Here is a 27,221-nt window from a genome sequence, read left to right on the forward strand (position 1 = left end):
CCTTCAGTCTGTCCTCACAGCAGAGCAGCTCCAGCCCTCTGCTCATCCTCATGGCCCTTCTCTGGACACCTTCCAGCCCCTCCAGATCCTTCCTGGCACAGAGGCTCCAGAGCTGGCCCCAGAGCTCCAGCTGTGGTCTCAGCAGAGTGGAGCAGAGGGGCAGAATCCCCTCCCTGGCCCTGCTGGCCACACTTCTCTTGCTGCAGCCCAGGCTCTGCTTTGCTGTCTATATCACAGCCCAGTTTATCAGCGTTGTGTCTGAAGCTGCCTCTCTGTTCCTTCTCCACTTTTTATTTTGTGTGCCCATTTTTAATGTTGAAAAAGAAAGAAAGGGGAGGGAAGGAAGGGAGGAAGGAAGGAAAGAAGGAAGGGAGAAAGAGAAAGAAAGAAAGAGAAAGAAAAGAAAGAAAGAAAGAAAGAGAGGAAGGGAGAAAGGAAGGAAGGAAGAAAGAAAGACAGAAGGAAAGAAAGAGAAAGAAAAGAAAGAAAGAGAGGAAGGAAGAAAGGAAGGAAGGAAGAAAGAAAGACAGAAAGAAAGAGAAAGAAAGAGAAAAGAAAGAAAGAGAGAGAGAGGAAGAAAGGAAGGAAGGAAGAAAGAAAAACAGAAAGAAAGAAAGAGAAAGAAAGAAAGAGAGAAAGAAAAGAAAGAAAGGAAGAGAAAGAAAGAAAGGGAGAAAGAAAAGAAGAAAGAAAGAAAAGAAAGAGAGAAAGAAAGAAAGAGAAAGAAAGATAAAAGAAAGACAAAGAAAGAGGAAGAAAGGAAAGACAGAAAGAAAGACAGAAAGACAGAAAGGAAGGGAGAAAGAAAAAGAAAGGAAGCGAAAGGAAAGAAAGAGGAAGAAAAGAAAGAAAGAAAGACAGAAAGAAAGACAGGAAGGAAGAAAGGAAAGAAAGAAAGAAAGAGAGAGAGAGAGAGAAAGGAAGAAAGAGAGAGAGAAAGAAAGGAAGGAAGGAAGAAAGGAAGGAAGAAAGAAAGAGAAAGCAAGGGCAACATTCCTCCGGAATCCGAAGAAATCCCTGCTGCTTTGGAGCTGGAGTTTCTCAGGCTTGGGTCCGTGCAGGGCTGATTTATGGCGCTGGTCGGGGCTCCGCTGGCAGTCAGGCTGGGTTCTGAAGCGGATGGAGCAGCCCATGCTGAAATGTTTATTGCTGCCTTCAAACTCGCATCCATCAGGGGCGGCGGTGCCTGCCCAGGAAAGAGAGCCGAGCCGAGCCGAGCGGCGTGGGGCTGCGAGGGGTATTTTTAGTATTCCAATAAAAGCCCAGGCTCTTAAAAGGAAATCACTTATTGCCATTTTGCAATCAAGAATGCAGGAGTGTTCCAGGGACTGCAAAGAAATATGCTTCAAGAATGTCAGGGCCATAAGGAACTAATCATTAACCATTCTCTCCTTTCCACCCCCGGTTCCCTGCTCTGAGGCAGCCATTTAGGCAGCTCGGCAATTTGTATGCAAATGGGGACCCTCCTGACCACGCGGTCAAGTATCCGAGGGACTTGGGAGCCAGCATCCCATTTGCCTGAGTTCTTGCCATTCCTCTGTGAGCAAGGGCACGTTTCTAAAATAGAAGACACATGGACCAGGCTTCAAGAACACTTAATCTGACCTTAAATGACTTGCTGGGTGAGCTATAGGAGGGTTGGGGTTTTTTTTTTCCCCTTCCTGCTATAGCTTTTTCTCCTTGGTCAGAGAATTGTAGAATGGCTCAGGTTGGAAGAGAGCTCAGAGATAGAATAGAATAGAATAGAATCGAATAGAATAGAATAGAGTAGAGTAGAATAGAATAGGAGTAGAGTAGGACAGGATAGGGTAGGGTAGGATAGGATAGAATAGAATGGAATGGAATGGAATAGAATAGAATAGAGTAGAATAGACTAGAATAAGAATAGGAATAGACTAGAATAAGAATAGGAATAGAATAGAGTGGGATGGAATGGAATGGAATGGAATAGAATAGAATAGAATAGAATAGAATAGAGTAGAATAGACTAGAATAAGAATAGGAATAGACTAGAATAAGAATAGGAATAGAATAGAATGGAATGGAGTGGAAAGGAATGGAATGGAATGGAATGGAATAGAATAGGAGTAGAATAGAGTAGAATAGGAATGGAATAGAGTAGAATAGAATAGGAATAGAATAGAGTAGAGTAGAATAGGAATAGGAATAGGAATAGAATAGAATAGAATAGAATAGACCAAGTTGGAAGAGACCTCAAGGTCATCCCATCCAACCCATCACCCAACACCACCTAATCAACTAGACCATGCAACCAAACACCCTATCAAGTCTCCTCCTAAACACCTCCAGGGATGGTGACTCCACCACCTCCCCAGGCAGCCCATTCCAACGGCCAATCACTCTCTCTGTGTAGAATTTCTTCCTAACCTCCAGCCTAAACTTCCCCTGGCACAGCTTGAGGCTGTGTCCTCTTGATCATCCACTCCAACCTCCCTGCCATGGGCAGGGACGCCTCTCAGTGAGACTTGGTTACCCAGGGTTTCATCCAGCCTGGCCTTTGAACATCTCCAGGGAGGAGGCATCCACACAGCCTCCTCGGGCAACCTGTTCCACAGCCTCCCCAAACTTGTACTGAACAACTCCTTCCTCAGCTCCAGTCCTCCCTCAGCTTCCAACCACTGCCCCTTGTCCTGTTTCTAGGCATCCTCATGAAAAACCCCTCTGCAGCCTTCCTGCAGGATCCCTTCAGCTGTTGGAAGGCAGCTCTAAGTTTCCCCAGGAATCTTCTCTTCCCCAGGCTGAACAACCCCAGCTCCCTCAGCCTGTCCTTATGGGGAAGATGCTTCAGCCCTTGGATCATCTTTGTGGCCTCCTCTGGCCTCACTCCAGCTTCTCTATGTCCCTTCTTGTGCTGGGGGACCCCAGAAGTGGACACAGTGTTAAGAGGCCAACATCTTGTGAGTGCAGCTCCTCTTGTGGGTTCAAGCAAAGCATCGTTTGGGAGCTGCAGCTCGTTCTGCTCGTTTGCCTGAGCCCTGATTGAGTTTGGTTTCCCTTTTTTTGCTCTTTACTTGCCTGATGCTTTAAACCTTTTGGAGGCCTCCTGGTGCTGTTAAGCATCCCTGGAAGCAGGGAGCCAGCAATCAAGGGAGAGACAAAGGAAGAGATGAGAGAGTCCCAGACGATTTCAGAGCCTGATGGGACAATGTGCTGCTGCATCTAAGCAGACCTGCTGGTTACCTGCTGCCTCTCCCCCACCTTCCCATCCTTTCCCTTGTCCTGGCTCTGTGTGTCCTGGGGAGGCAGTTCAGGAGCTATAATGGTAGAAAGCTGACCCTACCAAAAACAAAGCCTGGGGTGTCAGACTGATGGCAGATGGACATGGGCAGATGTCCCCTTCTGTGCCAGGCCAGCAGAACCTTGTCCTTTCACTTTATTACTTCTTTTCCCCATTTGTTCTTGCTGGAGAAAGTGGTGGAGGAACAAGAGGCCCCTGCTGAGATCATCTGTCATGTCTTCTGCCTTTTCCCTGCTGGCTGCAGGTACAGCTCTGGGGGACACTGCTGCTGCCTGGCAGAGCCTTTCTGTCAGCAGAGCCATTCTGAGTTGGGCCAGCTGGGCTGTAGCTTCTGCATCCCTCACTGGAGCAGGGGCTGGGGAAGGGGCATGGAGCTGTGTGTGTGAGGAGCAACATCAGCCAGATCAGGGCACTGCAGCAGGCAGCCAGCAGCCTGGCTCGCTTGGCCCCAGGTTGGTGTCTCTCCTTGCAGCCAGTGCAGTGGGAACTCTTAGTGACCTGGGACTTGTGCTGTTGAAGGACCACCTGAGGGTAGGAAAGCATTGCCTGGCTCTCTTCACACCCTTTAGCTCCAAACTATTCTCTCTACCGCAGTTCATGGAGCTGTGGCCCAGGCCTTGTTCCTTGTTGCTCATTGCCCTCAGCAGGGTGGGGAGGAGAACTTCTGTTAGTCCTGGAGATCACAGAACCAGAGAATTGTTTGGGTTGGAAAAGCCTTCTGAGACCATCCAGTCCAACCAGCACCACCATGGCCACTAAACCATGGCCCCAGGTGCCATGGCCACACACTTCTTGAGCTCCTCCAGGGCCAGTGACTCCAGCACCTCCCTGGGCTGTCTCCTTGTTTTCTGCTGATTGTTGCTGAGCCTATGCCACAACACAAGGCTCCAGGTGAACATCTATGGCTGGGGTGAACCTCATCTGCCAGACAGGGATTAGTAGAGCCTTTGCCACGATGTTTGGCTTGGTTTGGTTGCCTTCCTTCTGGGAAAGCTTTGGTCTTTGAAGCCATCTCCAGGCCCTGTCCAAGTTGTAAGCGGCACCGCTGCCGGGCTGAGCTTGTTTCTTGGCATGGTTTCTGCCAGGGGAAGGATGCTAGAGAGCTTGGAGAAGGGAAAGTTGGACAGCATGCCTGCTTATTTAATGAGAAAGAGAAAAAAAAAAAAGAAGAGGAGGAAGAAAACTAAGCCAGAAGCAAAGAAGGAACTCTGCTAAGCGTGGCTGCCGATGACCTTTGGGGTTGGAAACAGCTTGATAATAGCAGAGCGGGACGGGGAAGGAAAGTCTGTGAAGTCATGCAGAGGAACAAAAGGAAAAACCAGGAGAGAGTTTTCCAGTCTCTGGCTTGCTGGCAGCTGGGTGATGTCCTGCACAGCTCTGGTCATCTGTACCTGCACACCCAGCCCAAAGGGCATGAGGTGGGTAGGAGGCTGCAAGGTTCGGGTGGAAGCGAGGAGGCGGTGGGAGAGCACCGAAGGGTGACTCTCCCTCCGGCAGCTCCCTGTCTCTCTCGACCTGGGGAGCTCAGGGCTGGCTCCAGCCCTCCAGATGTGGCCTCACTAGGGCAGAGTAGAGAGGGAGGAGGGAGCCCTCCTCGATCTGCTGGCCACACTCTTCTGCATGCACACAGGATACCCCAAGAGCACACTGCTGGCTCATGGGGAACTTGTTGCCCCCCAGCACTCCCAGGTCTTTCACCATAGAGCTGCTTCCCAGCAGAACTGGCCCAGAACTGGACCCAGCACTCCAGATGTGACCTCACTAGGGCAGAGTAGAAGGGGAGAAGAACCTCTTTAGACCTGCTGCCCACACTCTTCTTCATGTACCCCAGGACACCATTGGCCTTCTTGACCACGAGGGCACATTACTGGCTCATGCTCCTTGTCCCCCAGCACTCCCAGGTTGTGAAGCTGCTTCCCAGCAGGTCCCCCCTCAGCTGTGCTGCTGCAGGAGGTTGTTCCTCCCCAGGGGCAGGACCCTACCCTTGCCCTTGGTGACCTTCATGAGGTTCCCTCTGCCCCCACTCTCCAGCCTTCCAGCAATGTTGCTTCTAAGGCTCAAGATGCTCTTGCTCCCCCTGCACCAGCACCCCCTGTCCTCCGCCACGCCAGGTACCTGAGCTTCAGGGTTTGTTCACATCCCTGTGCAGACAGCAGCTCTCTTCCTCCTCCCACCCAACTTTCCCAGGTCCACCAGCCTGGCCAGCTCTCACTGAGTGGCAGCACAGCCTGATGGAATCCAGTAGATTCTTTCATTACTCAGGTTCCTGAGGCTTGGCTCTGCACTGCTCCTCAGCTCAGCAAGTGCCTCTCTGAGGTACATGGCACCGTTTCTCCCAGGTTGTCCTCTCTGAACTACCTTCTGCTATTTAAAGGAGATACAAATTTAGCTCCAAGTGTTCCCTTTCCTGCAGGCTTCTCTGAAGGTTAAAGCCTGTGACAGTTTGGTTCCTGCTGTGCTCTTGGCTTCTCTTCACATCCAGGCAGATGCCCTGCCTGTCTCTGAGCCTCACTGCTGGTGGCTCAGAAGGTAAAACCATCCCCATTTCTGAGCCCCCTTAGGCAACCTCCCTGTCTTTCAGCTGCCCTTCTTCTAGGGCATCAAGGCTGGGGAGGGGTCTGCAGCACAGCCCTGTGAGGAGAGGCTGAGGGAGCTGGGGTTGCTTAGCCTGCAGAAGAGGAGGCTCAGGGGAGACCTTCTTGCCCTCTACAACTCCCTGAAGGGAGGTTGTAGCCAGGTGGGGGTTGGGCTCTTCTCCCAGGCAAGCAGCCCCAGAACAAGAGGACACAGTCTCAAGCTGTGCCAGGGGACGTTAAGGCTGGATGGTAGGAAGAAGTTCTTCCCAGAGAGATTGGCCATTGGGATGTGCTCCCCAGGGAGGTGGTGGAGTCCCCATCCCTGGAGGTGTTTAGGAAGAGCCTGGCTGAGGCACTTGGTGCCATGGTTGAGTTGATCAGATGGTGCTGGGTGAGAGGTTGGACTCGATGACCTCTGAGGTCTTTTCCAACCTTATTGATTCTATGATTCTATGATTCTAGTCTGCTCCTCAGGTCAGTGCAGGAGGTTAAGGAATTGTGGGGACTTAGAAGAGACATACAGTCACAGAAGCACAGAATTGTGGAACTGTTTGGCTTGGAAGAGACCTTTCAGGTCCAAACTTCAACCTACCGCCACCATGGCCAGCAAACCATGGCCCCAAGTGCCACGGCCACAGGTTTCTTGAACACCTCCAGGAATGGGGACTCCCCTCCCTCCCTGAGCAGCCTGTTCCAATCCCTTACCACTCTTGCAGTAATAATACACCCAACCTAACCCTCCCCTGGCACAATTACAGGCCATTTCCTCTCCTTCTATTGCCTGAACCTAGGGAAAAGAGACCAACCCCCACCTGGCCCTGACCTGCTTTCAGGGAACTGTGGAGAGCAGAGAGGTCTCCCCCTTAGCCTTCCCTTCTCCAGACTAAACAACCACAGGGCCCTCTGGGGAAGCTGGGGAGGGACTGTTTCCAAAGGCCTGCAGTGACAGGATGAGGAGCAATGGTTTGAAATGAGAGCAGGGCAGATTTAGATTGGATGTGAGGAGCAACTTCTGCACCGTGGGGGTGGTGGAACACTGCAAGAGGTTGGAGGTAGCTGAGGCCCCATGCCTGGAGATATTCAAGGTCAGGCTTGACAGGGCTCTGAGCAACCTAACCTAGTGGAAGATGTCACAGTATCACAGTCTCACAGTATCACCAAGGTTGGAAGAGACCTCAAAGGTCATCGAGTCCAACCTGTCACCACAGACCTCATGACTAAACCATGGCACCAAGTGCCACATCCAATCCCCTCCTGAACACCTCCAGGGATGGTGACTCCACCACCTCCCATGTGCCTGCTGACTGCAGTGGGGTTGGCCTGGATGACCTTTGGAGGTCCCTTCCCACCCCACCCATCCTAGGACTCTCCAAACAAGGGCTGCCCCTTTGGCTCAGCTCGGTCATTCCCCCAGGCGTGAGGAGCAGCTCCAAGCGTGGCACAACTCCCCACATCAGGAGGGTTTGGGGTTTTTTTTCCCCCATCCTGCAGTGCCATGAGCTGGGTTTTGCTTTCTCCCCAGGCAGGAATTCCTGATGCCCTCAGCTGGGGTTTCCAGAGAGCTCAGCTTCTCGGGGAGGTCTCCCTCTTCATTCCCTTTTCCTCCAGCCCCACTGAAACGCTTGGGCCCTCGGAGCCTTTCCCCAGGGACCAGTGCTGGGCCCCATGCTCTTTAACATCTTCATTGATGCTCTGGATGAGGGCATTGAGTCCATCAGCAGTAAATTTGCTGATGACACCAAACTGGGGGCAGGAGTTGATCTGCTGGAGGGTAGAGAGGCTCTGCAGAGGGACCTGGACAGGCTGGGCACATGGGCAGAGGCCAAGGGCAGGAGATTGAACACATCCAAGTGCCAGGGGCTGCACATTGGCCACAGCAACCCCAGGCAGAGCTACAGGCTGGGGGCAGAGTGGCTGAGAGCAGCCAGGCAGAGAGGGACCTGGGGGTACTGGTTCATGGTAGGCTGAACATGAGCCTGCAGTGTGCCCAGGCAGCCAAGAAGGCCAATGGCATCCTGGCCTGCATCAGGAACAGTGTGGCCAGCAGGAGCAGGGAGGTCATTCTGCCCCTGGACACTGCACTGGTTAGGCCACACCTTGAGTCCTGTGTCCAGTTCTGGGCTCCTCAGTTTAGGAAGGAGGTTGACTTGCTGGAAGGTGTCCAGAGAAGGGCAACAAAGCTGGGGAGGGGGTTGGAACACAGCCCTGTGAGGAGAGGCTGAGGGAGCTGGGGTTGCTTAGCCTGGAGAAGAGGAGGCTCAGGGGTGACCTTATTGCTCTCTGCAACTCCCTGAAGGGAGGTTGTAGCCAGGTGGGGGTTGGTCTCTTCTCCCAGGCAGCCAGCACCAGAACAAGAGGACACAGTCTCAGGCTGCGCCAGGGGAGGCTCAGGCTAGAGGTTAGGAAAAAGTTCTACCCAGAGAGAGCCATGGGAATGGGCTGCCTGGGGAGGTGGTGGAGTCACTGTCATTGGAGGTGTTCAGGAGGAGACTTGCTGGGGTGCTTGGTGCCGTGGGTTAGTTGTTTAGGTAGTGTTGGATTGGTTGATGGGTTGGACACGATGATCTTGAAGGTCTCTTCCAACCTGGTTTATTCTATGCATTCTATTCTATGTATTCTAAGCCTCTCCCAGAGCCTTGCCAACCCTTTCCATGTCAGGTGGGGGGTGGAGAGGTACAAGCAGCAGCGTTGGATCTCTGCAGCCAGCCCAGTTGCTGAAGCCAGGTCGAAGGCAGTAAGGGGCAGGCTCCCCCGGGCGCCCGTGGGGTGACGCTTCGCGCCGCCCCGGCACGGGCTTGGCTGTCACACAGCTCATAAAGAGCCAGCCTCTGGGGAGAGGGGTTCAGTGATGCAGGTGGAGGAAGCAGGGAGGGTATTTACATACAAGCCAGCTTAATAGCCTGGGATTTGTGCTGAAATGGTTCTTAATGCAGGACAAATTGAACTCGCCCCGGCTCGGCTCGCACCGGGGAAAAGGTGAGGAGGAAGGAGAGAGGTTTATGGCTGCTGGGGGGTGGGGAGAAAGTGTTTGGCTGGTTTCAGGGACCATTAAAGGACAGCAAGATGGATTTCTTGGGGTGCTTGCCATGTTCAAGTAGTGCTTTAGGTATGTGTGCTGGAGTCAGAGCCAGCCCAGCCCAGTTGGTTCTCTGTTCAAACTCCGGCTCCGGACAGATTTGGGCAGGGTTTCTGCCATATAGCTGGCAAGAGGGGCTGGAAATGAACTCACTGAGAAAGCAGAGAGAGTTTGGAGGTTTGAAAGTGTGGCATTCAATGAAATCCCTGCCAAAAAGAGAGAGAGAGAAAAGAGAAAGCAGCAAGGGAGCTGTGCAGCCTCCCGTTGGGCTCTCGCCTTCCCCCGGCCTCTGCCCTCCCCTCCAGGCAGCTGGGAGGTGTTCAGGAGGCAGCTCCATGGCACCTGGGGAAGGAGCCTGCTTCATAACCTTCTGCAGAGGCACTTGGGTGGGGAGGGGAAGTTTGTTGGCACAGACTCACAGAATGGGTTGGGTTGGAAGGGACCTTCAAGATCATCCAGCTCCAACCCCCTGCCACGGGCAGGGACACCTCCCAGCAGCCCAGGCTGCTCAGGGCCTCATCCAGCCTGGCCCTGAGCACCTCCAGGGAAGGGACATCCACAGCCTGCCTGGGCAACCTGTTCATCTGCCTCACCACCCTCACTGCAAAGAATTTTTTCCTCATCTCCACTCTCAGTCTCCCCTCTCCCAGCTCAAAGCCATTCTCTGTCATCCTGTCCCCCCCAGCCCTTGTCGCAAGTCCCTCCCCGGCTCTCCTGCAGCCCCTTCAGGTACTGCAAGGCAGCTCTAAAGTCTCTCTGGAGCCTTTTCTCCAGGCTCAACAGCCCCAACTCTCCTAGCCTGTCCCCACAGGGGAGGTTCTGCAGCCCTCTGATCACCTTGGTGGCCTCCTCTGGACCCTCTCCAGCAGCTCCAGGTCCTTCTTGCATTGGGGCCACCAGAGCTGGAGGCAGTGCTGCAGGTGGGGTCTGAGCAGAGCAGAGGGGCAGAATCCCCTCCCTGTGCTTGCTTCACACAGCTGGCTCTGGGCTGTCAGTGACCACTGCTGGCTCCTGGGGAGGTTTTTCCTTATGATTGTATCCTCTACTAAAAACATCAGGAGTGACACTAGCCCCAGCTTAGCAGAAAAGGAAGGGAAGACCCCAGCCAAGGCTCCTGCTCCCACAGATAGTCAACAAAGAGGTGTTGGGATGCTCAGGGCTTGCTGCAGGGCTGCATTCCCCACATCACAGCTCTGTGGACAGCAAATGCCAGGGAGATCACAAATGGCCACAGCTCGTTTGTAGAGCTGCAAGTTAGATGTTGAAACAGGCTTGAGTGTGCCCTTTTGGCTTCTGAAGTCACAGAATCCCTGAATTCCAGCATGGGGAGGGTTGGAAAAGCCCTCTGGAGCTCAGCCAGTCCAAGCCCCTGCTCCAGCAGGGCACCCACAGCAGCTTGCCCAGGAGCACAGTGCCCAGGGGGGCTTGGAAGCTCTCCACACCAGGAGACTCCACAACCTCTCTGGGCAGCCTGCTCCAGGCCTCCAGCACCCTCACAGCAAACCATTGATCTGAAGTGAGTCTGAGCAGAGGGACACTCTCCTGCCTCAGGCACCTCTTGGACCCAGAGCCTTCTCCTCACACAAAGAGCTGAGGGTGGGGGCAGCAGCAGATCCCTGTGCTCCCCCTGGGATGGCTGAGGGCTGTGGCAGGGCTGGGATGAGGGACAAGAGCTTGAGCTGATCCCAGAATCCCAGCATGGTGGAGGTTGGAAGGGAGCCCTGGAGATCATCCAGTCCAAGCCCCTGCTCCAGCAGGGCACCCACAGCAGCTTGCCCAGCAGCACAGTGCCCAGCTGGGCTTGGAAGCTCTCCACACAAGGAGACTCCACAACCTCTCTGGGCAGCCTGCTCCAGGCCTCCAGCACCCTCACAACAAACAACTTTCTCCTCCTGCTCAGCTGGAACCTCCTGGGTGCCAGTTTGTGCCCACTGCCCCTTGTGCTGTGCCTGGGCACCACTGAGCAGAGGCTGGCCCCAGCCTCTTGCCCCCCACAGCTCCTTTAGCTCTTGCTGAGCATTGCTCAGCTGCCCTCTGGGGCTGCTAAAAGAGAAGAGCTGGGGCAGTGCTGGCATCACTTGTGCCATTGCACAGGGGGTCCCCTCAGGCCCTGGGGCACACCTTGCCAGGCTGCATTTGTCAGAGTGAAGCCAGGATCTTGTTACTGGGGCAGGGGATGCTGAGGAGGGAGGTGGAACTGTGTCCTCTGCTGGGGCTTCCAGGTAGCTTGGAGGAGCCTGTGTGCTGTGTCAGAACATGAGAGCTCAGTGGCTGTGGGGTGAGTTTAATGGTCCATCCGTGGCCTGACAGGAGCAGGCAGGAAATCTTAGGCACTGGGCTGGAGAGGGACTTGTCAAAACATGATCTATTTGTGACCCAGGGCCTGGCTGCCTCTTCAAAGGCAGCTGAAGCCCTGCCAGATGCTGAACATGCTCAGATTCCCAGGAGTTATGCTCAGCACAATAAGTGGATGTGTCACAGTAAACGCTGCCCTGTCACCAAGCTGGCAGCAGCACCCAGCTGACAAGCACCACTTGGCTGCTTTGTGGGTGCTGGGGCTCTGCTGGGGCTCTGCTGGGGCTCTGCTGGGGCTCTGCTGGGGCTGTAGGAGCTGGAAATGCTCTACAGCCAAGTGGGGATGGTTGAGCCTCAGCTGCCTCCCTCCCAGCAGCCAGCAGAAGGAACTGGGAATCTGCTGTGGCCAGCAGCAGCAGGGAGGTCATTGTCCCCTGCTCTCAGCACTGGTGAGGCCACCCCTTGGGTCCTGGCTTCAGTCTGGAGTCCTTTGAGGACATTGAGGTGCAGGGGAGGGATCCAGAGAAGGGCAATGAAGATGGTGTAGGGTCTGGAGAAGGGGGGCTGGGGAGGAGCAGCTGAGGGAACTAGGATTGTTCAGCCTGGAGAAAAGGAGGCTGAGGGGAGACCTTCTGGGTCTCTACAGCTCCCTGGAGGGGGAGGCTGGAGTGAGGGGAGGGTTGCCCAGAAGGAGCAGGGTGCCCAGAAGGAGCAGGATGCTCAGGAAGAGTGAGATGCTCAGGAGGAGAGGGATGTCTGAGAGGAAAGAGAGACCTGAGAGGAGTGGGATGCCCAGGAGGAGAGAGATGCCTGGGAGGAGAAGGATGCTGGAGAGGAATGTCTGGGAGAAGAGGGTTGCCCAGGAGGAGCAGGATGCCCAGAAGGAGAGGGATGTCTGAAGGAGAGGAGTCCCTGGGAGGAGAAGAGTGCCTGGGAGAAGGGTGCCTGGGAGGAGTGGGATACTCAAGAGGAGCAAGGTGCTCTGCAGGCAGGGATGGGATCGCCCTGGGTCTGCACAGCACTCAGTGTGCACAGCTCCAAGCCGTGTCTGGGGGCTCTGAGCAAAGGAATCCAACAAAGGTTGGGGTGGCCTGAAAATTGTATCTTAACTGGGGGTTGGGAAAGGCTGTGCTGGACTTGGAGGAAGCAGGGGGTCAGGCCTGGGGGGAGGAGCAGAGGCAGGGCTGGTCTCAGCAGCAGGACTAACATGCAGTGAAGCAGCAGCATGAGTGGCAGTGCTCCTGGGGAGCCCCACGGCATGGTGTGCCCTGCAACCTGCTGTGAGCTGGGAACCTGCCCCTTGTGTCTCTGCACTGCTCCTCCCAGCTGGAGCAGAGCTCTGGCTCAGGCTCTGTAGCAGATGGAGCTTCAGGAGTGCTGCACCTTCTCCAGCCTGCCTTAATTAACTGCTCTGTAATTGCACAGAGCCATCCCCTTGCTCTGCCCACCTTGCCCTGAGGAACTCAGCTCACATTTGCATCCCTCTCCCTCTTTTCTTTTCTCTTCTCTGTCTCCTCTTTACTTTGATTCCTGAGGTTCTCTTGGAGCAGTTCTTGTTGAGGGGAACATTCCTGTTTCATGGGGCTTAGAATCACAGAGCCATGGAGTTGTCAGGGTTGGAAGGGACCTCAGGGATCAGCCAGCTCCAACCCCCCTGCCATGGCCAGGGACACCTCACACTGCAGCAGGTTGCTCACAGCCACCTCCAGCCTGGCTGCAAACACCTCCAGGCAGGAGGCTTCCACCACCTCCCTGGGCAACCTGTGCCAGGCTCTCACCACCCTCCTGGGGAACAACTTCTTCCTCACAGCCAAGCTGAATCTCCCCACTTCTAGTTTTGCTCCATCCCCCCCAGTCCTATCCCTCCCTGACACCCTCAAAAGTCCCTCCCCAGCTTTCCTGGAGCCCCCTGCAGATCCTGGAAGGCCACAATTAGGTCTCCTCAGAGCCTTCTCCTCTCCAGCCTGCACAACCCCATGTCCCTCAGTCTGTCCTCACAGCAGAGCAGCTCCAGCCCTCTGCTCATCCTTGTGGCCCTTCTCTGGACACCTTCCAGCCCCTCCAGATCCTTCCTGGCACAGAGGCTCCAGAACTGGCCCCAGAGCTCCAGCTGTGGTCTCAGCAGAGTGGAGCAAAGGGGCAGAATCCCCTCCCTGGCCCTGCTGGCCACACTTCTCTTGCTGCAGCCCAGGCTCTGCTTGGCTCTCTGGGCTGCAAGTGCTCCCTGCTGGCTCCTGTGGAGCTTCTCTGGCTTGAGCAAAACCAGGGCACAGCAAGCAGGGCACCTCAGGTGCACCATCAGTCAAGTCCTCTCCATGGCTTTTGCTAGGAGATCCTGTTGGACCTGGAGAAGACACCCAGCTTTAAACACCCCAGCTCCTGCTGATCTGCTCTTGTGTAGCACAGGGCAGGGGGACATGTGTGGAACATCTGTTCTGCATCAGGGGAGAGGAGCTGGGATGCTTGTGTGCTGTTGCCAGCTGCTGTCGTCCTCTGCTTCCTGTGCACATCACAGGATCAGATCAGCCTTGAGCACCAGCAGGGCACTGGGGGCTGTAACTCCAACACCCTGAGCCACCTCTGCTGCTCTGCCTCTCACCTGGAGGGTAGGGGCTTGCCACTGCCCTGGGAAACAGGAAAGGACATGGAGGGGCTGGAGTGGGTCCAGGCAATGAAGCTGGGGAAGGGTCTGGAGAACAGGGCTGGGGAGGAGCAGCTGAGGGAGCTGGGGGGGTTCAGCCTGGAGGGAAGGAGGCTGAGGGAAGGGAGACCTCACAGCTCTCTACAGCTCCCTGAGAGGAGGCTGCAGGGAGGTGGGGGTTGGGCTCTGCTCCCTACTCTCAGGTGATAGGAGAGGGAATGGCCTGGAGTTGTGCCAGGGGAGGGTGAAGTTGGATATATTATTACTGCCAGAGTGGTCAGGGATTGGCAGAGGCTGCCCAGGGAGATGGTGGAGTCCCCAGCCCTGGAGGTGTTCAGGAACCCTGTGGCCCTTGGGGCTGTGGTTTGATGGCCATGGTGGGCTTGGGTTGCTGGTTGGACTGGATGACCTCAGAGGGCTTGTCCAGCCCAAGCAATTCTCTGATTCAACTGGCTCCAGGTTCTTCATACCAGTCTCTTGCTGGGGATAAGATGAAGTTTATGTTGCTTTGCTCTCCCCTTCCTCTTGCCCTGAGCACCCTCTCAGGTCCCCTGCTCGTTCTGCTGTTACCCTTTAGCAGCACCTCCCAGCTGCCCTGCCTTGCCCCCTCCCTGCTGGGTCATAACTCAGGGTTCCAAGGGCAGGAGATTGAACACATCCAAGTGCCAGGTTCTGCACATTGGCCACAGCAACCCCAGGCAGTGCTACAGGCTGGGGTTAGAGTGGCTGAGAGCAGCCAGGCAGAGAGGGACCTGGGGGTGCTGGTCGATGGTAGGCTGAACATGAGCCTGCAGTGTGCCCAGGCAGCCAAGAGGGCCAATGGCATCCTGGCCTGCATCAGGAACAGTGTGGCCAGCAGGAGCAGGGAGGTCATTGTGCCCTGTGCTCAGCACTGGTTAGGCCACACCTTGAGTCCTGTGTCCAGTTCTGGGCTCCTCAGGTTAGGAAAGAGGTTGAGCTGCTGGAAGGTGTCCAGAGAAGGGCAACAAAGCTGGGGAGGGGTCTGGAGCACAGCCCTGTGAGGAGAGGCTGAGGGAGCTGGGGTTGCTTAGCCTGGAGAAGAGGAGGCTCAGGGGAGACCTTCTTGCTCTCTACAACTACCTGAAGGGAGGTTGTAGCCAGGTGGGGGTTGGGCTCTTCTCCCAGGCAGCCAGCACCAGAACAAGAGGACACAGTCTCAAGCTGTGCCAGGGGAGGTTTAGGCTGGATGTTAGGAAGAAGTTCTTCATAGAGAGAGTGATTGCCCATTGGAATGGGCTGCCTGGAGAGGTGGTGGAGTCACCATCACTGGAGGTGTTCAGGAGGAGGCTTGCTGGGGTGCTTGGTGCCATGGTTTAGTTGTTTGGGTGGTGTTGGATTGGTTGATAGGTTGGACACGATGATCTTGAAGGTCTCTTCCAACCTGGTCTATTCTGTGTATTCTATGTTTATGTGCCAGTGTCCCTTGGGAGCTGTCAAAGCAGAACCAGGGCCCCTTAACCCCCCCTTGTCCCATTACTGATCCTCACCTAGAGAGGCTTCCTCCAGGCCACTGCTGCTGCTTGTCTCTTAGGCTGGACCCATGCAAAGGATTTGCACCCTCTAAAAGTTCTCCCTCCAGGGCAAAAGCCATAACAGAGTCTGAGTGTGGCAGCTTGACCAGAGCTCCCTTCTTCCCACTTTAACCAAGTGATTTGCTTCTGGCTCTGCTGAAGACTGCAGAATGTGTGTTGGATGTCAAAAGGCTGGGAGTGGAGAGGCAGTGGAAGCATGGCTCGTGTTTCCCGAGGGTTGGTGTTGTGGTTTGTGTTGCTGGGTGATGCTGAGTGCTTGGCTGAGGTGGAGGACTGAACAACATCCCCTTCTCACCTCTTCTGAGGTCCCTCCCTCCCTCTTCTGAGATCATAGAATCACCCTGGTTGGAAAGGACCTCCAAAGCTCACCCAGTCCAACCCCCTGCACTCAGCAGGGGCATCCTCCACTAGCTCAGGTTGCCCAGAGCCCTCTCCAGCCTCACCTTGAACACCTCCAGGGATGGGGCCTCAGTCACCTCCCTGGGAAGCCTGTGCCAGTGCTCCAGCAGCCTCCTGCTGCAGACCTTGTTCCTAACCTCCAATCTAGATCTGCTCTTCTGTGAGTTCAAACCCTTGCTCCTCATCCTGTCACTGCAGGCCTTTGGAAACAGCCCCTCTGCAGCCTTCTTGTAGCCCCTTTTGGTACTGGAAGGCTGCTCTAAGGTCTTCCCAGAGCCTTCTGCTCCCCAGGCTGAGCACCCCCAGCTCCCTCAGCCTGTCTTCAGAGCAGAGCTGCTCCCGCCCCCTGATCATTCTCATGGCTCTCTTCTGGACCCACACCAGCAGGTCCATGGCCTTGCTTTACTGAGGGCTCCAGAGCTAACCTCTACTGAGATCCCTTCCTGCCCTGTCCCAGCTTCCCCCCCTCACCTCTTTCAGTGAGTCAGAGCCAATTGCCTGTGTGTGGCCCAAGGTCCAGCTTAGTCACATGCCCAGGTGGCCAAGAAGGCCACCAGCATCCTGGCCTGGATCAGCAGTGGTGTGGCCAGCAGGAGCAGGGCAGGGGTTGTCCCCCTGCACTGGGCACTGGTTGAGGCCACACATCAAATAGGAGGTTCAAGTTTGGGCCTCTCACTCCAAGAAGGACATTGAGGGGCTGGAGTGTGTCCAGGGAAGGGCAACAAAGATGGGCAAGGGTCTGCTGGGGAGCAGCTGAGGGAGCTGGGGGGGTTAGTCTGAAGAGGAGGCTGAGGGGAGACCTCATTGCTCTCTACAACTGCCTGAGAGGCGGCTGGAGCCAGGTGGGGATTGGGCTCTTCTCCCAGGGAAGAAGTGATAGGACAAGAGGAAATAGCCTGAGGTTGTGCCAGGGGAGGTCTAGGTTGGCTATTAGGGGAATTGGAAGGGGCTGCCCAGGGAGGTGGTGGTGGAGTCCCCATCCCTGGAGGTGTTCAAAATGGCTCTTGGGGCCATGGTTTAGTGGCCATGGAGGTATTGGGTTGATGGTTGGACCAAAACAACTCTGTGCTGCTGTGCTTGATGGACACTGACCCAAGCTGAGCAACTGGAGCTAGGTTAGGCTCTGTGGGAGCTCACCTACAGGGGAAACATCCTCTGGAAAGGTTCCAGAAGGACCCCCCCTGTGAGGGAGCTGGTGAGCACTGCTGGGACAACCCTGGCACAGCCCCTGGCTGGCTGCAGGCACAGCACATGTTAGCTGAGCAGGCAGCACTCTGCAGCACGGCCCTGGGGGCTTCTGGCACCAGAGTCACTGCCAGGCCCCAGCTGGGACTGCAGAGACAGCAGCAGGACAGGCAGATGGGGGGTTGGCTCATTTGCTCCATGGTGAATGTGATCCACAAGCAGTTTCAGCCAGGGGTGGCCTGAAGCTCAAACAGCATCCCCCCCAAATCATCCTACCCCAGAGGATCCGACTCTGGCAGCGGGGGTTGGACTCAATGATCTCCACAGGGTCCCTTCCAACCTCCAGCATTGTGTGGTGCAGCAAGTATGAACCAGTGGTGAGGCCTCAGCTGGAGTCCTGGGTCCAGTTCTGGGCTCCTCAGTTCAGGAGAGACAGAGACCTGCTGGAGAGAGCTCTCTGCAGAGCTGCTGAGGGGCCTGGAGCAGCTCTGGGAGCAGCAAAGGCTGAGAGCCCTGGGGCTGAGAGCCTGCGGAAGAGCAGCCCCAGAGGGCAGCTGAGCAATGCTCAGCAAGAGCTAAAGGAGCTGTGGGGGGCAAGAGGCTGGGGCCAGGCTCTGCTCAGTGGTGCCCAGGGACAGCACAAGGGGCAGTGGGCACAGACTGGCAGCCAGGAGGTTCCATCTGAGCAGGAGGAGTAAGTTGTTTGTTGGGAGGGTGCTGGAGGCCTGGAGCAGGCTGCCCAGAGAGGTTGTGGAGTCTCCTGGTGTGGAGAGCTTCCAGCCCCAGCTGGGCACTGTGCTGCTGGGCAAGCTGCTGTGGGTGCCCTGCTGGAGCAGGGGCTTGGGCTGGATGATCTCCAGAGCTCCCTTCCAGCCCTCCCCATGCTGGGGTTCTGGGACTCTGTCTCCCTTGCCTCCCTAGGTCTCTTTCAATGTGCCCTTGGCAGGGTCCACCATGGCACACAGCTATTTGGACTGGATGATCTCCAGAGCTCCCTTCCAACCCCACCATGCTGGGATTCTGGGATCAGCTCAAGCCCTTCTCCCTCATCCCAGCCCTGCCACAGCCCTCAGCCATCCCAGGGGGAGCACAGGGATCTGCTGCTGCCCCTCTGCCCTCAGCTCTTTGTGTGAGGAGAAGGCTCTGGGTCCAAGAGGTGCCTGAGGCAGGGCAGTGTCCCTCTGCTCAGACTCACTTCAGATCCATGGTTTCAGCTGAGCAGAAAAGGGAGGAACCACTGTTGGGGGCAGCTCTTTATTTCCCTGGAACAGAGGGGTGGGGGAAGCCTCCTGGCTGCCTGGCAGAGAAGCAGTTTGTGCACAGAAAACATGACAGTGTTTACAGCAGGCCAGGCCTGGGATCCTTTTCCAGCCTGGAAAGAGGAGGTTATTTTCAGCCATCCTTTTCTAATGGCCAGGAGCTGGCCTTGTGCATCTTGGAAGGGCTTGAGTAACAGTCAGCAGCTGAGCAGAGAGAGCACAGGGATGTGTTTTCCCCTCTTGGAGCCTTGACAGCTTCCCACAGCTCTGAGGGGGACAGCCTGGAGCAAGCAGCCCCAGAGCTCCTGGTTAAGATGGGGTTTAACCCCTGGGGGGGATGCCAGTGCCTGGAGGGGGCAGTGCTCCAGCTCAGGTGTAGGGGCTGCTTGGGGAGGTGAGGGCTGGACCACAGGGGTCCAGTCCCTTGTCCATACAACATTTCTTCCTCTCTTCTGTGAAGGAGGAGGCCTTGGAGGTGGTCAGAGGGCTGGAGAACCTCCCCTGTGGGGACAGGCTCAGCCTTTAGAAGAGAAGGCTGCAGGGAGACCTCAGAGCAGCCTCCCAGTACCTGCAGGGGGCTGCAGGAGAGCTGGGGAGGGCAGCATGGGCTGGGAGTGACAGGGCAAGAGAGAAGGGATTGAAGCTTGAGGAGGAGAGATTGAGACTGGAGAGGAGGAAGAAATTCTTTGCAGTGAGGATGGGGAGAGCCTGGCACAGGCTGCCAGGGAGGCTGTGGATGCTCCCTCCCTGGAGGTGTTCCAGGCCAGGCTGGATGAGGCCCTGAGCAGCCTGGGCTGGTGGGAGGTGTCCCTGCCCATGGCAGGGGGTTTGGAACTGGCTGATCTTGAAGGTCCCTTCCACCCCAACCCATTCCATGAATCTATGAAAGGGAAGAGTTCCTCCTTCCCCAGGAGCAACTCAGGAGAATCAGTTTCCTCTAGCAGGAGTCTGGCCTCAGGGAGTCAGCTCTGGGCTGCTGGCTGTCTGGGGCACTCCTCAGACCACTCCATACCTTGTCTGAACAGCATCATCCCCCTGAGCTGCAGGGGCAAGCTCCCACCAGCCATCAGCTGCTGCTCAGAAACATCCTGGGCTGGGGGGCTGCAGGGAGGTGGGGGCTGGGCTCTTCTCCCTGCTCCCAGGTGATGGAAGCAGAGGAACTGGCCTGAAATTGTGCCAGGGGAGGCTGAGGTTGGGGATGAGGAAAAATCTCTTTGCTGCAGGAGTGGTGAGGGACTGGCAGAGGCTGCCCAGGGAGGTGGTGGAGTCCCCAGCCCTGGAGGGGTTCCAGAACCCTGTGGCCCTGGCACTTGGGGCCATGGTTTAGTGGCCATGGTGGGGCTGGGTTGATGTGGGGCTGGATGACCTCAGAGGCCCTTTCCAACTGTGCTGCCTGGCTGGGCACAGCACTGTGAGTCTCTTCAGTGCTGCTTGATCTTCCTTTCCCCAGGGTCACCTCTGAAAGCTCTGCTCTTGCCTCTGCAAATAGCTGTGTCTGCAAGCAGAGTGCTTTGCACTGCAAGCAATTTCCTGTTGCAATTTGGATTTCCTTCTGAATAATCCTTTGCCCCTCTGGGGTGGTGCAGAGGGATTCTAGGGAGGCTTAACTGGCCTTGCTGCGAGTTAAACACATCCCCTGTGGTGTGCAAGGCAGGGCAGGGAGAGAGGCTGCAGGCACTGCTGGACAAGTGCACCTGAGTCATGGAATCCCAGACTGGTTTGGGTGGGAAGGGAGCTTCCAAGCTCACCCAGTCCAAGCCCCTGCAGCCAGCAGGGACATCCCCAACCAGAGCAGGCTGCTCACAGCCCCAACCAACCTGACCTGCAATGCTTCCAGCCATGGGGCAGCTCCCAGCTCTCTGGGCAGCCTGGGCCAGGCTCTCACCACCCTCAGGGTCAAACATTTCTTCCTTCTCCCCAGCCTGAATCTCCCTCTTTGAGTTTCAAACCATCCCCCCTTGTCCTGTCACCACAGGCCCTGCTCAGAACTCTGTCCCCAGCTTTCTGCTCAGCCCTTGAAGCACTGCAAGGCCACCAGAAGGTCTCCCTGGAGCCTTCTCCTCTCCAGGCTGCCCAAGGCCAACTCTCTCAGCCTGGCCTCACAGCAGAGGGCTTCCAGCCCTGCCAGCATTGCTGTGGCCTCCTCTGACCTGCTCCAACAGGTCCCTGGCTGTGCTGTGCTGAGCACTCCAGAGCTGCCCCAGCACTGCAGGGGGGGTGTGAGCAGAGCCCAGCAGAGGGGCAGAATCCCCTCCCTGCCCCTGCTGCCCACAGTGCTTAAGGGTCAGGAAGATGAGGAAGTGGTCTCCTAACAGGGGGCAGAGTCTGCATCTGCTCAGGCCATCGTTGTTCAGGGATCTGGCAGGGGGCTAGGCAAGGTGTGGGGGGGGTGATCAGGGGGTCAGCAGGACTGGGAGGAAGGATTTCTTGGGAGCTGTCAAAGGTGTGGGCAGGAGTGTTCATGTCCTGTGCTCTCTTGCAGGGCTGTCAGAGGTGTGGGCAGGAGTGTTCATGTCCTGTGCTCTCTTGCAGGGCTGTCAGAGGTGTGGGCAGGAGTGTTCATGTCCTGTGCTCTCTTGCAGGGCTGCTGGTGGTGATCGTGCTGCTGCTCATCGCCATCGCCGTGGTGGCTCTCTGGCCCACGAGCTAACAGGGGCTTGGGGCACTCAGCAGCTGAGTGTGGAGGACTCTGGAGGAGAGCAGCTGTGCAGTAGACCTTCTTGCCTTTTCAATAACCTCCACAGGACTGGAATGAAGCTGTGTCCCAGGGCCATCTGATCTCCCTGAGGCGCACAGCTGAGGAGCGCTGCGTGGTCTGGAGGCTTTGGACGTGACCAGGACTCTTCTCGCCTTCCTCTGGCCTGGGGAGGCTGCAGCTGGCTCTGAAACCCATGGACCTCCTGGTGCCTCTGCATCTGAGCTCCTGCTGGTGTCAAGGAGCTGCCTGCCCAGCTGCTGCTGCTTCTGCTGCCTGCCCTCTCCTCCCGGGGGCTTTGAAGCACCAAGGGAGGACAGCAGCGGCCCCTCTGCTTTCTGACACCTTCCAGCAGGCTGCAACCACTCACTCCTGTCCAGGGATGGATGTCTGGGGGGATGTCTGCATCTGGATGCTGGCAGGCTGGGAGGTGAGGGCACATGGAGCTGTATGGGGAGGCACAGGGCCCCCAGGAGCTGTGCAGAAGCACTGGTGAGGGAGTCGGTCATAGGGCCTTGGGGAGAGCTCTTGACCTCCATGGGTAGGCATGGAAACAGCAACAGGCCTTGAGCCAGGGGTGTGAGAGTGCAAACCTCATCCAACACCTGCTCATAGAGAGCACAGCAGAGCTGATGGAGAGCACAGCAGAGCTGATGGGGAGCACAGCAGAGCTGATGGAGAGCACAGCAGAGCTGATGGGGAGCACAGCAGAGCTGATGGAGAGCACAGCAGAGCTGATGGGGAGCACAGCAGAGCTGATGGGGAGCACAGCAGAGCTCATGGAGAGCACAGCAGAGCTCACGGAGAGCACAGCAGAGCTCACACAGAGCACAGCAGAGCTCATACAGAGGATGGAGGACATGCTCTCCATCAGCTCTCCATCAGCTCTGCTGTGCTCTGTATGAGCTCTGCTATGCTCTCCATCAGCTCTCCATCAGCTCTCCAAGAGCTCTGCTGTGCTCTGTATGAGCTCTGCTATGCTCTCCATCAGCTCTCCATCAGCTCTGCTGTGCTCTGTATGAGCTCTGCTATGCTCTCCATCAGCTCTCCATCAGCTCTCCAAGAGCTCTGCTGTGCTCTGTATGAGCTCTGCTATGCTCTCCATCAGCTCTCCATCAGCTCTGCTGTGCTCTCTGTGAGCGCTGCTGTGCTCTGTGTGAGCTCTGCTATGCTCTCCATCAGCTCTCCATCAGCTCTGCTGTGCTCTGTATGAGTTCTGCTATGCTCTCCATCAGCTCTCTATCAGCTCTGCTGTGCTCTCTGTGAGCTCTGCTGTGCTCTGTATGAGCTCTGCTATGCTCTCCATCAGCTCTCCAAGAGCTCTGCTGTGCTCTGTATGAGCTCTGCTATGCTTTCCATCAGCCCTCCAAGAGCTCTGCTGTGCTCTCTGTGAGCTCTGCTGTGCTCTGTATGAGCTATGCTATGCTCTCCATCAGCTCTCCAAGAGCTCTGCTGTGCTCTGTATGAGTTCTGCTATGCTCTCCATCAGCTCTCCATCAGCTCTGCTGTGCTCTCTGTGAGCGCTGCTGTGCTCTGTGTGAGCTCTGCTATGCTCTCCATCAGCTCTCCAAGAGCTCTGCTGTGCTCTCTATGAGCTCTGCTATGCTCTCCATCAGCTCTCCAAGAGCTCTGCTGTGCTCTCTATGAGCTCTGCTATGCTCTCCATCAGCCCTCCAAGAGCTCTGCTGTGCTCTCTGTGAGCTCTGCTGTACTGTCCATCAGCTCTGCTGTGCTCTGTATGAGCTCTGCTATGCTCTCCATCAGCTCTGCTGTGCTCTGTACGAGCTCTGCTATGTTCTCCATCAGCCCTCCAAGAGCTCTGCTGTGCTCTTGGTGAGATCTGCTGTGCTCTTCATCAGTTCTGCTGTGCACTGTATGATCTCTGCTATGCTCGCCATCAGCTCTGCTGTGCTCTGTACGAGCTCTGCTATGCTCTCCATCAGCCCTCCAAGAGCTCTGCTGTGCTCTTCATCAGTTCTGCTGTGCACTGTATGAGCTCTGCTGTACTCTCCATCAGCTCTGCTGTGGTCCCCATCATCTCTCCAAGAGCTCTGCTCTGCCCTCCACCATCTGTCCATCAGCTCTGCTGTGCTCTCCAGCAGCTCTCCAGGAGCTCTTCTGTGCTCTCCATCAGCTCTGCCCTGCTCTGCCATGCTGACCACAGGAGATGTGTTGACCTTCATGTACCAATCTGGGTCACTGAGCTCTGCCTCTTCCCATTACAACTTCTCAGCTGCTGTCACCACTGAGAGGAAGGATCACTCCTTGACCAACTCCTCACACAGAGGACCACCCCTTGCCACAGTCCTCACAGAGAGGACCACCCCTTGCCAAGCTGACCCACAGGAGGTATATCAAATGTTCTCTTCAACCTTCCCTGGCCAAGGAAGTGCTTATGTTGTTACCTGTGCCAGGGTGCTGTGAGAACTGACAGAGCAAGCAATAAATACCCAATAAAAGCTGATCCATTTCTACAGACCTCCTCTGCCTGGGCTTTTGCTGTTTCCTGCTCCCTCCTGCCCCACTGCAGTGGCACTCCAGGGCTTCACCTTCCTGGGAGCTGCTCTGCAGCAGGACAGAAAGTGCTTCCTGTCAGACCTTGTGTGGGCCAGGACATCTCCTGCTGGGTGCATGACACTTGCCAGCCCTTGGCTGGTCCTCACCTGGCTTGGTGGAGGATCTCCTCCCACAGCTCATTACAGGCTCTTGGCTCCCTGCTCTCACACAGCATCACAGAATCACTCAGGTTGGCAAAGCCCCTCAGGGTCACCAAGTCCAACCCAGAGCCCTGCTCTGCAAGGGTCTCCCCTAAACCACAGCCCCAAGCATCACATCCAAACCACCTGGAAACACCTCCAGGCCTGGGGACTCCACCACCTCCCTGGGCAGCACAATCCAACCCCTGACCACTCTTGCTGGGAAAAATTCTTCCTGCTGTCCAGTCCAAACCTCCCCAGTGGCAGCTTCAGGCTGTTCCCTCTTGTTCTGTCACCAATGACCTGTGAGAAGAGACCAGCACCAACCTCTCTACAATGTCCTCTCAGGCACAGCTCAGGTGCTGGCACACCTAGGGCTGGTCTGGGAGGTGGGACCCCAGGGTGTCCTGGTGCTGCATCCTCTCCTGACTGACACATTCTGCTCTTCTGAGCTCCATTTCTCAGCAGGGACTTGGGCACTGACCCCTCCAGTGCCCCTTCAGAGCTGCTCTTGCAGCATGCAGGTGCTGCAGGCTTAGAGCCAGGATATGAGGTTGGAACAACAGAGCTGGCTGAGACAGGAGGAGATGGAGAGTGCAGGAAACACAGAGCTGCTCAGCACCCCACCAAATTCATCCCTGGGTAGGAGCCAGTCCCTGGAGCTGAGCAGCAGCAGCCCACTGCCTGTGTGCTCCTGGCAGGGCAGAGCTGCTGCAGAGAGGAGTTTGCTGGAGAAAAAGCCCAGCAGCTGGAGCTGTGCCTCACAGCATGGGGAGGGTAGAGAGGCTCTGCAGAGGGACCTGGACAGGCTGGGCAGATGGGCAGAGGCCAAGGGCAGGAGATTGAACACAGCCAAGTGCCAGGTTCTGCACATTGGCCACAGCAACCTCAGGCAGTGCTACAGGCTGGGGTCAGAGTGGCTGAGAGCAGCCAGGCAGAGAGGGACCTGGGGGTGCTGGTTGACAGCAGCTGAACAGGAGCCAGCAGTATGCCCAGGGGGCCAAGAAGGCCAAGAGCATCCTGGCCTGCATCAGGAACAGTGTGGCCAGCAGGAGCAGGGAGGTCATTGTGCCCTGTGCTCAGCACTGGTTAGGCCACACCTCGAGTCCTGTGTCCAGTTCTGGGCTCCTCAGTTTAAGAAGGACATTGAGAGACTTGAAGGTGTCCAGAGAAGGGCAACAAGGCTGGGGAGAGGCCTTGAGCACAGCCCTGTGAGGAGAGGCTGAGGGAGCTGGGGTTGCTTAGCCTGGAGAAGAGGAGGCTCAGGGGAGACCTTCTTGCTGTCTGCAGCTCCCTGAAGGGAGGTTGTAGCCAGGTGGGGGCTGGTCTCTTCTCCCAGGCAAGCAGCACCAGAACAAGAGGACACAGTCTCAAGCTGTGCCAGGGGAGGTTCAGGCTGGATGTTCTTCCCAGCAAGAGAGATTGGCCACTGGGATGTGCTGCCCAGGGAGGTGGTGGAGTCCCCATCCCTGGAGGTGTTTAAGAGGAGACTGGATGAGGCACTTGGTGCCATGGTTTAGTAGTCATGAGGTGTTGGGTGATAGGTTGGACTTGATGATCTCTGAGGTCTCTTCCAACCTGGTTTATTCTATTCTATTCTATTCTGTTCTGTTCCATTCCGTTCCGTTCCATTCCATTCCATTCCATTCCATTCCATTCCATTCCATTCCATTCCATTCCATTCATTTCCATTCCATTCATTTCCATTCCATTCCATTCCATTCTATCTGCTGCAAGGTTTGGAGGTGAGACCTGGAGGAGAGACCAGCTCCTCTGGAGGGATTCCAGATCGTGTGGCATGGCTCTGCTGGCTCCAGCATTCCTGTCTGGTACTCACCAGAAGTGGGAATCTTAGTGCTGGACAGCCAGATGCATGTTCTGACCATGAAGGGCATGAAGAGAAGGCCAAGGCTGGGGTAGAGCAGAGTCTTCCCTACTCCTCCATGTGCTTTGGTGGGGAAAGTCATTGAAGCCTTTAATAGTCCAGCCCAGGCTGTGCCTGCTGGCATGGATTCACTTGGAGAGATGCTTCAGCTCTGCCCAGGTGGCCAAGAGGGCCAGGAGCAGCCTGGCCTGGGTCAGCAATGGTGTGGCCAGCAGGAGCAGGGCAGGCATTGTCCTCCTGCACTGCTGAGGTCACACCCCCAAAACTGGGGTCAGGTTTGGGCCTCTCACCAAGAAGGACATTGAGGAGCTGGAGCAGATCCAGAGAAGAGCAATGGAGCTGGGGAAGGGTCTGGGGAACAGGGCTGGGGAGGAGCAGCTGAGGGAGCTGGAGAAGAGGAGGCTGAGGGGAGACCTCCTTGCTCTCTACAGCTCCCTGAGAGGAGGCTGCAGGGAGGTGGGGGTTGGGCTCTGCTCCCTAGTCTCAGCTGATAGAAGGAGGGGAACTGGCCTGGAATTGTGTAAAGGGAGGTTCAGGTTGGAGAGGAGGACAAATGTCTTTGCTGCAAGAGTGGTCAGGGACTGGCAGAGGCTGCCCAGGAGCCCCCAGCCCTGGAGGGGTTCCAGAACCCTGTGGCCATGGCACTTGGGGCCAGGGTTTGATGGCCAGGGTAGTGCTGGGGGGAGGGAGGGGTCAACATTTGGACTGGATGATCTTAGAGGTCTCTTCCAACTGAATGGATTCCCTGGCTCTGTGCTTCACACTGCTGCAGGCTGGGTGTGAGCTCAGTGCTGCTCCCCCAGGTGGGACCAAGGCTGGGAGCAATCCCCCCCTGGGTGGCACTGGGCTCTTTCCCCTCCTTCCAGAGGCTCCCTGGAGGAGCAGCTGTGCCAGGAGGACACAGAGGCAGAGCAATCTGGGAAAGCCATTTGCCTCCCTGCAGAGCTGCAGGGGACAGCCCTGGAGCAGAGGTGCTGGCACTTGTGACCCATTTGTCTCTGCAATAAAGATCTGAGGTGTCTGCCCTCTGAGGTGTTTTCCCAGCCATAAATTACCAGTGCTGGGGGGTCAAGAGGGGTGACCCCTTGGCTCTTGGCAGGACCTTTTGCCTGTGTTGTTCTCTCTGGAGGTGTTTTGTGCTGCCTCACTCCCTCCCCATCCCTGCCACCTCCAGCTTTCCAGCTTGTCTGCACCACCAGCCTGTGCCTGCTCTCGGGGACCAACAGCTCCAGCAGCATCTTACAGCAGTGGTGCCCATGGGAGGTGGCTGATGGGAGCCCAGACCCCCGTGGTGGATGGTCAGGAAGGGATGGCACTGCCCAGCAGCCTGTGGATGGGGCAGGAAACAGGTCTGGAGGGGGTTTGGCAGCCCCACTGACCCCAGGATCTGGTTGTCTCCTGTCCCCATACCTGGCCACTACCTCTCTGTGGGGTCCCACAGGCTTTGGTGTGTCCTGGCTCTGTAGGGCACAGCCTCCTTGGGCAGCAAAGGATGGGGATGCAGTGGGACATACCCCAGTCCAGAGCTCACAGCAGCCCCAGAGAGCCCAGAGGTGCCAGAAAGGAGCCTCCCCTCCCACCCACTGTGAGCCTGTGATGATCCCACTGGCCCCAAGGGCTGGCAAGGAGAGCTGCTGGGATGGGCAAACAGAAATAGCTGTGTGCCATGGTGGACCCTGCCAAGGGCACATTGAAAGAGACC

At 56.4% G+C, this 27,221-nt stretch overlaps 1 protein-coding gene across 1 annotated transcript in view; it reads left to right on the forward strand.

The window, feature by feature from the left end:
- Positions 1 to 21,435, forward strand: part of STX8 (syntaxin 8) — a 176,658-nt gene extending 155,223 nt beyond the window's left edge. The window contains exon 8 of the mRNA XM_054170935.1: positions 20,826 to 21,435. Coding sequence (XP_054026910.1) covers positions 20,826 to 20,893 — 68 coding nt within the window. The 3' untranslated portion in view covers positions 20,894 to 21,435. The remainder of the gene's footprint in view (positions 1 to 20,825) is intronic.
- Positions 21,436 to 27,221: the final 5,786 nt, after the last annotated feature.

This window comes from Dryobates pubescens, chromosome 20, assembly GCF_014839835.1.
Source record: "Dryobates pubescens isolate bDryPub1 chromosome 20, bDryPub1.pri, whole genome shotgun sequence".
NCBI lineage: Eukaryota > Metazoa > Chordata > Aves > Piciformes > Picidae > Dryobates > Dryobates pubescens.